Raw genomic sequence first — 13,351 nt, 5'->3', positions numbered from 1 at the left:
AACCAAAAACAAAACAAAACCCAAAGAATTTAAAAAAATTTTTTTAGAGACAAGGTCTTGCTCTGTTGCTTAAGCTGGAGTGCAGTGGCACAATCACAGAACACTGCAGCCTCCAAATCCTGGGCTCAAGCAGTCCTGCCACCTCAGCCTCCCTATTAACTAGGACTATAGGTATGTGCCACCATGCCCAGCTAATTTATTTTTTAATTTTGGGTCTCACTGTTGTTTAGGCTGGTCTTGAACTCCTGGCCTCAATGATCTTCCTGCCTTGGCCTCCCAAACACTGAGATGATAGGTGTGAGCCACTGCACTTGGCCTGTTTTCATTTTGCATAAGCTTTCTTATTATTTACTTTTTGTAGGCTATTTTCAAATTGTAGCCTATTTTATTTATTTATATTTTAGAGACTGTCCCACTAGATTGCCCAGATTGGACACAGCCTCTCATGTAGCTGGGACTACAGTTACATTTCACTGCATCTGGCTATTTTATTTATTATAGAACTATCAGTAGTTATATTATTGAATATTATAAGCAGAACTATAGTTTTCTATTATGTTCTGAGTTACATTGAAATTATACCATGTTCTTCATGTAGAAAACTTACTGAGATTATTCCAAGTAAGCGAAGAAAAAAAACCCAAAGCAATCCATTTTTAATAGAGTTAAATTTCAGATAATTTATTTTCAAAATAAATCTATACAACTATATATTTGATAAGTGCATTATGGTTTGATTCCAGTATTTTTGTGTTTCAGATGTTTTTGGTGTATTTGAAACTATCTGAAAACATTTTCTTCTCCTACTTAAAGGTTTTAAATTATGAAAGCAAAAAATTCTAATAACTTAAGAGACTAGAGAAGAACAACTAGTTAAAAAGTATCTTACGTGCTGGCAGTTTAAAGAGAAGGTAAAGTCATTTCTTGAAGAACGATTTTCTGCTTAAAGTGAAACATGTACCTATGTACATAGACTTCCCTTCCTGAAATTAAGTTCCTGAATCAGTGCATTCTAGCTCTTTTTCCTTTTAACTGCTTTTTGAGATATTTCACATACCATAACATTCACCCATCTAAAGTGGGTGAATTAAACCACTTAAGTCTGTTCTTAAAACAGCGCAGTTTGTTGCAAAGCCTTTTTATGTTTGTCTTGGCATCCTTGTTGAAAATCAGTTAACTGACCATACGAGGATTTATTTCAGGAGTTTCCACTGATCTAAATGTTTGTCCTCATCCTAGCTTTTCTGATCCACTTCTCTGCAGTACTCATACTCTCCTATTTCAATCTCATTTGATGATGTTCATTTAAAGCAAAGAGAAAATTGGGCAGGAAGTGCCAAAAGAAGTGCTGTTTTTGTGTTTTCTAGCAAAGCATCTTTTTTCATAGTAATAAATATGTTGTGTTGGCTTTCAAATGTATGGAAACTTAAAGAGAGGTAAGATGGATTCTTAAAACAGAATATTATTTTGCAAACAGTCAGACATTTTCTATGATGCAATTACAATGAGTATTCCAAAACTTTAAACCTTTATGTAAAAGTGCCTATGATTCTTGCTGATGCACATGACAGGCAAAGCTCTACTTTAGGAACTGCAGATGGACTTCGTATAGTCTTTTGTAATTAAACACAATCTACAGATTGAAAGGTTCTGCACTGTCCACTTCCAGGAATTTATTGCAATGCTATGCACATAGTAGTGGGTACTCAATAAATGCATGTTAGAAAAATGAATGGATGTTACTGAAGTAGATTTCTCTTAATTTCTTATGTAAAATGTCTACTTTTATATATATATATATATATATATAATTGATATAATTACTTCCCTTTGTAAGAGCATTAATCCTTTTATTTTTCCTCATGTCCTTGTAAACTATCTTAGCCATTATTATAAATTAATTTTGTGGTATTCATTTCATACCAGTAAATCCCTCATGAAGCACCCCCACAGTATTCTCTGTGAAGAAATGAGTTTCAGAGTCAGTCATGAATAGGAATTGAGTCTTGTTGATTGAGAAATCAGTGACATTTCACAGGGGTATGTGAAAAGGTCCGGCTTCATTAACTCAGGTGGCATCTCCTGCAGTGGCCACATTTCCACCCAGATGAACGATGGAGCATATGTTTTCTGACCTTTGCTGTCCATAGATCTTCTTTGTCTGTAGTTATACCAAAACTGATGAATCATTTCTTTGAATGGTCTTGTGGTCAGAGTATAGAGAATTGGGTTCAAAGCACTGTTGATGGGCAGAATAAAAATCACTACCCAAGAGGTTATGGTACCTAGAAAAGAAAAATGGAACAGTTTTAGTGTTTATAGATGTTTATAAGGTCTAGAAACCCCATTTCCTTGTTTCTTTCATTCCAACCCCTTTTTGAGTTTTAATTTTTTTCCTTTGAGGTCACATAATTAAATACCAAGTCTCTATTTGTTTCCAGCGTATCTTTCCAGAGTGCCAGCGTGTGAGGGGAATGCTAGTGCTGAAACAGAATGGCATTCTTTGCTAAGGAGCTCTTCTTGAATACATCAGCAAAAATATTCCTTTAGGTAGAAATATTTTTCACAAAGTGATTACATATTACAATTATATTTTAGGAAAAAAACGTTTAGTATTTAAGTCATAGATTTAAGTGCCTAATAATTAAAAGACTTTTCAAGTATTTTAATAGTGCATATTGTATCTGTCAGAATATGTACGCTTTTATTTAATATATTTCTTTTTGCCACTTGATTTTAAAACAAAGTGTGCATTTTTTTGGTTTTTGACGAGATATTTATTTCGGTAAAAAATAACTTTGGCTAAACCCATCTTAAAAATCACTCTAGTATACATACAAATACCAAAATACTCTGATTTTATTATAATTTAGTTGATGCTGTCATTACGCTTTGTTTTTATGTTTTTGTTTTTGAGACAGGGTCTCATGCTGTTGCTCAGGCTGGAGTGCAATGGTGTGAACATGGCTCACTGCAGTCTCGGCCTCCTGGGCCCAAGTGATCCTTGTACCTCACCCTCTTGAGTAGCTGGGACCACAGGCATGTGCCACCATGCCCGGCTAATTTTTTATTTTTTTATTTTTTGAAGAGTTGGGGTCTCAGGGTCTCCTTATGTTGTCCAGGTTGGTTTAAATCTCCTGGGTTCAAGCAGTCCTCCCCTCTTGGCCTTCTTTTTGTTGTTCATAAAATGTAAGATACTATCACCATCATCCATAGTACAGAACACAATTAAAATTATGTATTAATACATACAATTGTTTCTTTTTTTTTTTTTTTCCTGAGACAGAGTCTCCCTCTATCACCCAGGTTGTACTGCAATGACGCAATCTCCGCTCACTGCAGCCTCTGCCTCCCAGGTTCAAGCATTCTCGTGCCTCAGCCTTCCAAGTAGCTGGGACTACAAGTGCATGCCACCATGCCCAGCTAAATTTTTGTGTTTTTAGTAGAGATGGGGTTTCACCATGTTGGCCAGGTTGGTCTCCAACTCCTGACCGCAAGTGATCTGCCCACCTCAGCCTCCCAAAGTGCTGGGATTGCAGGTGTGAGCCACTGCGCCCTGCTACATGAAAATTTTAAAATGTGAATATAACTGCATTTTATATATATAAATATACATATATATATATATATCTAACAGGATATATGCACTTTTCATTGTGGTAAAATATGCATAACATAAAATATACCATGTAACCATTTTTAAGTGGACAGCTCAGTGGCACTAAGTACGTTCACATTGTTGTACCATAACTACTATCCATCTCCAGAATGATTTCATCTCCCAAATGGAAACTCAATGCCTGTTCAACAATCACTCTCCATTCTCCCTTACCCCAACCCCTAGAAAACACCGTGCTATGTTCTATGAATCTGACTATATCAGAAATGTCATGTAAGTGAAATAAAATATTTGTCCTTTTGTGTCTAACTTATTTCACTTAGCACAGTATCTTCAAGGTTCATCTATATTGCAGCATTTGTCAAAATTTCCTTCCTTTACAAGACTAAATACTAATCCATTGTGCGTATGTACCACATTTTGTTTATCCATTTACCTAATCTATGGACATTTGTGTTGCTTCTAACTTTTGGCTATTGTGAATAATGCTGCTATCAACATGGGTGTACAGATATCTGTTTGAGTCCCTGCTTTCAATTGTTTTGGTTTTTTTCTTAGGAGAATTTCCACATTGGATGGTAACTCTACGTTTAAATTGGATGGTACCTGCCATATTGTCTTCCATAGCAGCTGTACCATTTTATTTTTCTACCAGCAATTCACAAGGATTCCAATTTCTCCACATCTTTACCAACACTTTTTTTTTTTTTGTATGTGTGTTTTTTCAAAATAGTAGTCATCCTAATGGATGTAATGCACATTGTGTTTTTTTTTTATTTTTATTTTTTTGAGACAAGATCTTGCTCTGTCACCCAGACTAGAGTGCAGTGGTACAATCACGGCTCACTGCAGCTTCGAACTCCTGGGCTCAAGTGATCCTCCCACACTGGCCTCTCAAAGTACCAGATTACAGGCGTGAGCCACCACACCAGCCTACATTCTTTTTAAATGCCAAGAATGTTTGCTTCTATTATTTCTCACACTCTGACATGATCTTCACTAAATTGCATGTATTACAGGAAGAAAATGTTCTTACATTCTGAAAAAAATGCAGTAATTATTTGAGAATTGTTTCGGCCTGTTTTCCTTTCTAGTCACCTTAAGCATGTGATGATTAGAATTTCAACACTGTATTTAATTTGTTTTGGTCACTCATTGCTTCTTTGTTCCCATAGTAATTGTATTATTAGGCATTTATGGAAAAAAATAGTTATTTCCCAGTAAATGTTATATTGATGAACATAGCCAAAAGTACCTACAACTATGACTTACAATTTTTTTTTTTGGGGGGGGGGGGCTCTGTCACCCAGGCTGGAGGCACAATCTTGGCTCACTGCAACCTCTGCCTCCCGAGTTCAAGCAATTTTCATGCCTTAGCCTCCTGAGTAGCTGGGACTACAGCAGTGCACCACCATGCCCAGCTAATTTTTGTATTTTTAGTAGAGATGGGGTTTCCCCTTGTTGGCCAGGCTGGCCTCAAACTCCTGACCTCAAGTGATCTGCCCATCTTGGCCTCCCAGAGTGCTGGGATTACAGGCATAAGCCACTGTGCCCGGCTCTGATGTACAATTCTTTAAATTGTTTAGTGTTAAGAATTCTAATTGTCTTCCTTAAAAGAACACTGCACAAACAGATTTATTATTTCTTTAAGGAGAGAAAAAGAATATTGTACCTGGTATTTCTACCTGAAGCAGTGAAAGAAATTTCACTACAAAAATGGGTATCCAGCATAATGCATCAGTAAATACTATAAAGAAAAAACGTTTGGCAAGGATCATCTCTTTTTTAACTTGATTCTGTATTTCAGTTGCTGTTATGGCACTTTGATGAACACTATAAAACATGCTTCCATAGGAAAAAACTATGATGATAAATGCGGCCAAATTAATACCTATTTGGAATACAAACAGTATTATTAATGTATAGAAATATTTTTTCAAAATGAACAAACATAGATAAAACATTTTTATTACTAAAGATACAAAGATGTTATTACTAAAGATACAAAGACTATAATGTGTGGGGTTTTTCTTCATAAAGAATTACTAAAGTCCACAAAAATCATGAATTTTTTTGAGATGAGGCTTTGTGGAAGTAGTGAAGAATGCTAAAATGTTTACTTTTAAAATGAGATATTGAAATTACAGTAATTCAATGAATAGCTTGGGTTTTTAAGCTTTCTAGTATTAGTGACGTTTTATTTTTAATTTTTTTAGAGATGGGTTCTTGCTTTGTCACTGACTAAAATGCAGTAGTACATTCATAGCTCACTGCAGCCTCAACTCCTGGGCTCAAGCAATCCTCCTGCCTCAGCCTCCCAAGTAGCTGGGACTGCAGGTGTGTACCACCATGCCTGGCTAAATTTTGTATTTTTAGTAGAGACGGGGTTTTACCATATTGGTCAGGCTGGCCTTGAACTCCTGACTTTGTGATCAGCCCGCCTCGGCCTCCAAAAGTGCTGGAGTTACAGGTATGAGCCACTGGGCCTGGCCTCACACCAGCTAATTTTTAAAAAATAATTTTGTAGAGATGGAGTCTTGCTATGTTGCCCAGGCTGGTCTCAACTCCTGGCCTCAAGTGATTCTCCTACCTTGGCCTCCCAAAGCACTGAGATTATAGCATAGGCCATTGTGCCTGGCCTAGTGATTTTTTTTCTAATCCAGTTACTTTTTGCTGTACTCTGAGAATATTTTTACACTGCTGGTTTAGAATAGTTGTATGTACACTCCCAAGCCAGAGATGTGTGTTGCTACACACATGAATTTGAAAAGATAATAAATACCATTATGTTCATATTATAAGGCAAAGAGCCAAAACATATGTTACTTAGCATGTTACTTAGCATTTTAAATACATGAAATAAAGGTGTTTAGTGTCTTTTATTAAGCTGTGTCAGGTTGGAATTTATGTAACAGTATAATTTGGGGAGGAAAATCCTTGCTGGGGATTCTGATAGAATTCACCCTCATTCTTACTAACAGCTGGTTGGAATATTTGAAATAAAAAGTTGTGAACATTAGTTTCTTAGTTTCTTACCAAGGAAAATTGCCACCGAATAAATCTGGGCTTCAATACTTTCTGTATCTTCTGAATGAAGAGGGAAGCATACTCCATTGGTGCCATAGTAGTTTTTGAAAAATTCCTTATTGGTCAATGGAATGAAAGCCACTATAAACCCAGTAATCCAAATGAGAATCAGAACTGTAATTGTTCTGCATTTTCCAGGTCTCACACATCTAAAAGGATAGACAATGCAGATGTATTTTTCCAGTGTCAGAAATGTTAACAGTAAAACTGATACTTCTGTGGACAGAATGGCCAAAGATCCTACAAGCTGACAGTGAGTACTCTCCATCCACAGCTGCGCATGCTTATTGTATTCTCCACGAAACTTTAGGTCAAAGCCTCCGATCACGAATAAATATATTCCCATTAAGCAGTCGGCACCTAGAGGAGTCATAGTTTCACAAATTTAGAGAAATAAATAGGTATCATAAAATCATCAATAAGCAATAATATTTTTAATGCTAGAAAAAAAAGCCAAGTTTCTTCTCTCTCAGGAAGAGGTAATTTTTATTCTCCTAAGAATTCATTTACAGATGAGGATCTATTCATAGACTCTCTTTGGTAACCACTCTCAAAGGTACTCTCTACAATTAATTATGCAATCATGTCTTTATTTTCCTTTCAAGTGCAAGTCTTTAAGAGCAGAGATCTTGTCTATTGTATTCTCTGTTCTAGACCCATCACGTAGAAGTGCTGAATAAATGAACAAAATGCAATCACGTAGAGCATTCAGTTAGGGACCTAGATGAGGATGGCATAATTTGGTTCAGCTCTTCCACTGAAATTCAACCAATGCAACAAGCTCAAGGCATCACATAAAATTTTGGAGAAAGTAATTCACAAGTTCCTGTGATAGAGTTATGACTGAATTTTGAAGCCTATAATTTAAGAGATATGAATAATTATGAACTGCTTTGCAGTCAGTACAATGTTAAGGGGCTTAAATTACTTACCAGAGTTGGTCTAAGCAAAACTGTTTCCTCTATCTTTCAATTTTTACATCTTTTCCTGTCTCTTTTTAGGGTCTCCAATCCCAGGAATTAGCTCTCTTAGACTACTTGGCGTATTTATTTTTAAGCAAACGTTACGTATCAGAAAGTGGGTGAGATTTTTGGACTGTACAAGCATTCTACACAAAATCCCTAAAATCACATCACTGTATAAATCATAAGGCTGACCCTAAGCCTTTAACTCTGAAGTTATAGTCTAGGCTTCACCAGGGAAATTGAACTTACTAAAAATTTTGTAGCTAGCAATACAAAATAGTAAATGGTTTCTGAGTTCTGTTTCTTACATAGCTTGCAATAAAAAAAAACCATTTAGACATTAGAGTTTAAATAAGGATGGGGACAGTACATGGGGGCAGCACACATACAAAAGTAGAACTGCATGTAGATTGATGCTTTACTTGCTTGAGGGAGCATGGATAAATTCTAGGCCACTTGACCTACACTGCAAACATCCTGAGGACTGGTTTCTTCCTTATTTTTCTTTGCAGTGTTCATTTAACATAATACCTTGCCATTACATTGCAACAACTTTTTGAAAAAATGAATACTCCCTGAAAACATTTTCTTATTTACACATTTCAGTTAGAGTGGAAAAAACTTCTAGCAGCTCAGAGATCAGGAAAACATGTAGTTGTTAAGTCAATATCTGTGAACTGGACATACAAATAAAAAAGTAAGTACAGGTCTGCATGTAAAATTGTGACCATAGGAGGTTGTAATTTTATTTGTAGTAAAAGATTTTAGTTGCTTCAACAAAATATTGTGCCTTTGGAGCCACTGTATGAGAGAGAACTAATAAGTGAAAGCTTTGTTAATTTGTGTAAGGTGATTAAATTTCCTGGTTTAAAAAACCATATTTTTTCTTATTGCTAAAGTAATTCTATTTTCTTTGAAGAAAATGTGAAAACAGCATACAAGCAAAAAGGAGAAAAATGTAAAATTCCATAATTCTACCACTCACATAACTTATTTTCTAATAATAATGCTTTTGTATATTTCAAAACTACAATTCCCCTTTAACCAGGAAATACTCACAGCAGAGAGAAATGATTGACATGGCATACAGCTTGTTCTCAGACCTGATATAAGGTCGCATGCAAATGACAAAAATGTTTCCAAAGCAGGTAACTGCAGATACAACCCAGACAAATACTCTCTGAATAATGCTTGCCAAGAGATTCTCTAGAGATGAAATTCCATCAGTGTTTGGTTTACAGCTGCGAACATGTGGTGCATACCCACAGTACTGGAATTTCTTAAAATATCTGGTATACAAAGAGAAGGTAAAATAAGATTTTCCATTTAATTCAGTGTCACCTTACATTCATATTTATTTCCTACATTTTATCGGTAGAAAGAAAATGTCTTAAGATGAAACCGAGAGGACTAAAACATTAGGGATTCTCAAACTTTAAACTTACATCCAATTATCATTAGCTAGATTTCACTATTAAAGAATGTGTGGGTGAGAGTAGCAAATAGGCATAATAAATATAACAAGTGTTAGACATGTCTTAGAATACAAACTGTTAGATGCGATCAAGAGAATGAATCCCTCCAGAGAAACCTTTATTGTGCTTTCGATGTTTAGTATATGTAAATGCAGGTACACAGCCCCTATTGTGCTGCAAGTGATTGCTTTCTAACCCTCAGGGGAAGAGTTAAGTGTTTTCTCTTCTGTGCTTCCGTGGCTTTTTGTTATTGAAGTTATGATGTTATTTCAACACCAACAAAATAAAAAAAAAAAGAAAAGAAGAAAAAAGAAAAAAAAGAAAAGAAAAAATCCGATTAAAAAAGAGGCAAATGATCTGAACAGATATTTCTCAAAAGAAGACATATGAACGGCCAACCCATACTTGAAAAAATGCTCAACCTCACTCATGATCAAGGAAACGGGGATTAAAACCACAATGAGGTATCATCTTACTCCAACGTTGGATGGATGGCTATTATCAAAAAGACCAAAAAGTAACAAATGCTGGTGGGAATCTGGAGAAAAGGAAACTCTTATTGGCGGGAATGTAAATTAGTATAGGCACTATGGAGAGCAATAATGGGGGTTCCTCAGAAAACTACAAATAGAACTAGCATATGGGCCAGGGGCAGTGGCTCACGCCTGTAATCCTAGCACTTTGGGAGGCTGAGGTGGGCAGATCACACGGTCAGGAGATTGAGACCATCCTGGTTAACATGGTGAAACTCTGTCTCTACTAAAAATACAAAAAATTAGCCGGCATGGTGGTGCACATCTGTAGTCCCAGCTACTTGGGAGGCTGAGGCAGGAGAATCACTTAAACCTGTGAGGGCAGAGGTTGCAGTGAGCCGAGATCGCGCCACTGCACTCCAGCCTGGGCGACAGAGCAAGACTCTGTCTCCAAAAAAAAAAAAAAGAACTAGCATATGATCCAGGAATCCCATTCCTGAGAATCTATTCAAAGAAAAGAAAATCATATCAAAGACATATCTGCACCCCCATGTTTATTGCAGCACTGATACAGAAGCTAAAAAGAATTAGTCAGTAAGCTTTCTCTTTTAATAAAAAGCAGCCCCCAAATAATTTCTTTTCTAACAAAGAGCATCCTGAAAAATCAAGCTGCAGACATAGAAAAGCAAGCTAGAAGCTTGCACAGGTGAATGCTGGCAGCTGTGCCAATAGGAAAAGGCTACCTGGGGGCCAAGTATGTTCAACATGGAGGCTCCATCTTTCCTTTTCTTTGTCAACCACATGTACAGTAAAGAAGCAGACAACATGGTGCCAGCCAGGTAGGGAACCCATCTGCATAATGAAAGATTAGGGTGGGGCAGCCAGCTTCTTTGCATGCCATGCAAATGGCACAACTGGTCCAAGCAATCTTTTGGGCCCTATGTAAATCAAACATGGCCTCCTCAAGCTACTGCATAAAACCCTGTGCATTTCACTACAGAACTGGAAGACCTATTCAGGAGCCCCTCTCTCTCTCTGCAGGAGAGAGAGCTTTTTTCTTTGTCTCCCCTATTAAACCTCTGCTCTTAACCTCACTCCTTGTGTGTCCACGTCCTTTATTTCCTTGGTGTGAGGCAACAAACCTCAGGAATTACCCCATACAAACAATGCTACTTCAGCACTATTCACAATAGCCAAGATATGGAATCAACCCAGGTGTTGATGAACAGATGAATGGATAAAAAGTGTGGTAGATATACACAATGGAATATTCAGTTTAAAAAAAAGAATGAAATTCTGTCATTGTGGCAACAAGGAGGGAAATGGAGGACATCACATTAAGTGGAATAAACCAGGAATAATGTTAAACACCTCATGTTCTCATTCATATATGGAAGCTAAAAATATTGATTTTACAGAAGTAAAAGTAGAACAGAGGATACTACAGGCTGAGGAGAGTAAGGAGAAGGAAGAGACAGGAGATTTATTGAATAATTCAAAGTTACAACTAGAAAGGAGAATAAGTTCTCATCTTCTGTATCATGGTAGGATGTCTATAGTTAACAATAATGTACGGTTTCAAATAGCTAGAAGGAGGATATTGAATGTTCTGAACATAAAGAAATGATAAACGTTTGAGAAGATGGATATGCAAATTATCCTTTATCCTGATCTGATCACTATACATTGTATGTACCAAAACATCACTATGTATCCCACGAAGATGTGCAATTATTATTTGTCAATTAATAAAAATAACAAAATAATATTAAAGATTTTAAACATGGAAGTACCACAGTAAAAGAAAAAATAGGTTATGTTATCTGTAACTACTTGCTAACGTGCCTATCTCTCTCACGATTTTGGTACAGAATAAAGGGGTCAATAAATGTTGGTTGAGTGACTTCTTTCATCAATAGAGAGACTTTCCTTGGTGATAAATATGCCATGTGAATAATTTATAATTACTGCTGTGTTACCACCAACACCAACACCCTTTATTGAGCATTTCTTCAGTATCAGAAATAAGTTCTCAAATGAATTCCGTGAGGTAGGTGTTAGCATCATTATAGGAAGAGATGAATCTTCAATGGAGGCAAGTTATTTGCTAGGAAATTTTCTACTAAATATGTAAATTGAACTTCAAATTAGATCTATTTGCCTATAAAGTCATGTGTTCTGCCAAAAAATGTAAATGATCTTTAGTGTATAAAGAGCTATAGTAAGAAAAGATAAAAACTTGATTACAATTTGTCCTGTCAAGTTCAAGGTCAATTGCTGATATTTCCATTCAGTTATATCCATTTATTCTGTAAACCATGAAGGACAGGAGAGCAGAACATGAGGAAAGAAGGAGTGTTGATTGATATTTTACTTTGCTTTATGTGTCTTAGGCTGAAGTTTTGCTTTTATCCACAGAATTATAGTAACTCTTTGCTTGCTACTTTGGCTGCCCAGCACTCAATCACTCTTCTAATAAGTGGTCTGATTTCTTTAGTGAGAATTACTCCTCCCTTTCTGAGAAGTTATGGTGGGACCTTCAGTGGAGGCAATCCCTAGCCCAGAGTAGGTAAGTGCCCTAGACACGATCAAGTAGATTCTCTTTCCTGGAACTCTGAATCTGATTGAATGACACTTGGATGGATAATTCCAGTGGCTATAAATTATTCCTCAGATTTTGTGTTATACCATTTTCTACCAATAAATTCTGTTATGTTTAATTTAGTCAGATTGCTTTATGTTGTGTACAAGCAAGGAATCTTTTACAAGCCATCTTTCTGAGGAATTATGGAAAACGAAAGCAGTGTTCTGTGTTAGACTTAAAATACAAGCAAGATTACAGAGTTGATGGTAGCTGACATTTTCTAAATTATTGAAAATTTCTGTGGCATGGATCATTCTAATAACTGCTATAAAATTGCATTCAATTAAAAAATGCCTCTAAAGCATGTAATCACAGGTACAACCAGACATACTCTTTGAAGAAAAGATTTTTCAAAGTTTACCATCTCATCAATGCATGCTTGCTTGAATCATGCCCTGACATTTGGGGACATTTTCATTGAGAAAGATTTCTTCCTAACTATCTTCATTTGCAGCGTTGATTTATTTGTAATTATTTTATATTGCTTATATAAATTCCTTCCTCTTCATCTGGTAGCACTTGTACCATGTGATATAGTTTGGATATTGGTCTACTCCAAATCTCATGTCAAAAGTTGATTCCCAGTGTTGGAGGTGGGGCCCAGTAGGAGGTGTTTGGGTCATGGGGTAGATCCCTCATGAATGGTGTGGTGTCCTTCCTGCAGTAATAAGTGAGTTCTCCTATTATTTCACATGAGATCTGATTGTTAAAAAGAGCTGGCACCTCCTCTTCTCTCTCTGGCTATCTCTCTCGCCATTTGACACACCTACTCCCTCTTTGTCCTCTGCTATGATTAAAAGCTTTCCTGATGACCTCACCAAAATTAGAGGTTGGTGCCATGCTTCTCTTAACAACTTGCAGAACTGTGAGCCAAAATAAACTCTTCTTTATAAACCACCCAGCCTCAGATATTCCTTTATAGTAATGCAAAATGGACTAACATACCCTATACACAAATTACTAGCTCATTAGGCAAACATCAGTATCTGTGAACAGTTATTAGAGCTGAGGAGAACTTCTTACAAGACCAAGTAGATTCCCCTCACACTCATGTTTCCTGAGATTCAAAAAATCTCCTATGAGATTCT

General features: G+C 36.4%; 1 protein-coding gene across 3 annotated transcripts in view; it reads right to left on the bottom strand.

The window, feature by feature from the left end:
• Positions 1–665: 665 nt before the first annotated feature.
• The window catches only part of RXFP1 (relaxin family peptide receptor 1), a 124,894-nt gene continuing 112,208 nt past the window's right edge, over positions 666–13,351 (bottom strand). For 2 of the 3 annotated variants that reach the window (XM_073017692.1, XM_008000108.3), the window contains exons 15-18: positions 8,731–8,960; positions 6,656–7,066; positions 5,292–5,510; positions 666–2,285 (exon numbers count right to left, since the gene is read on the bottom strand). In XM_073017692.1, coding sequence (XP_072873793.1) covers positions 1,987–2,285; positions 5,292–5,510; positions 6,656–7,066; positions 8,731–8,960 — 1,159 coding nt within the window. In that variant the 3' untranslated portion in view covers positions 666–1,986. The remainder of the gene's footprint in view (positions 2,286–5,291; positions 5,511–6,655; positions 7,067–8,730; positions 8,961–13,351) is intronic. The other variant, XM_073017691.1, reaches the window with a different exon arrangement.

This window comes from Chlorocebus sabaeus, chromosome 7 (genome assembly GCF_047675955.1).
Source record: "Chlorocebus sabaeus isolate Y175 chromosome 7, mChlSab1.0.hap1, whole genome shotgun sequence".
Taxonomy (NCBI): domain Eukaryota; kingdom Metazoa; phylum Chordata; class Mammalia; order Primates; family Cercopithecidae; genus Chlorocebus; species Chlorocebus sabaeus.
The sequence above is the reverse complement of the archived record's forward strand: the minus strand, read 5'-3'. Positions and strand labels throughout refer to the sequence as shown.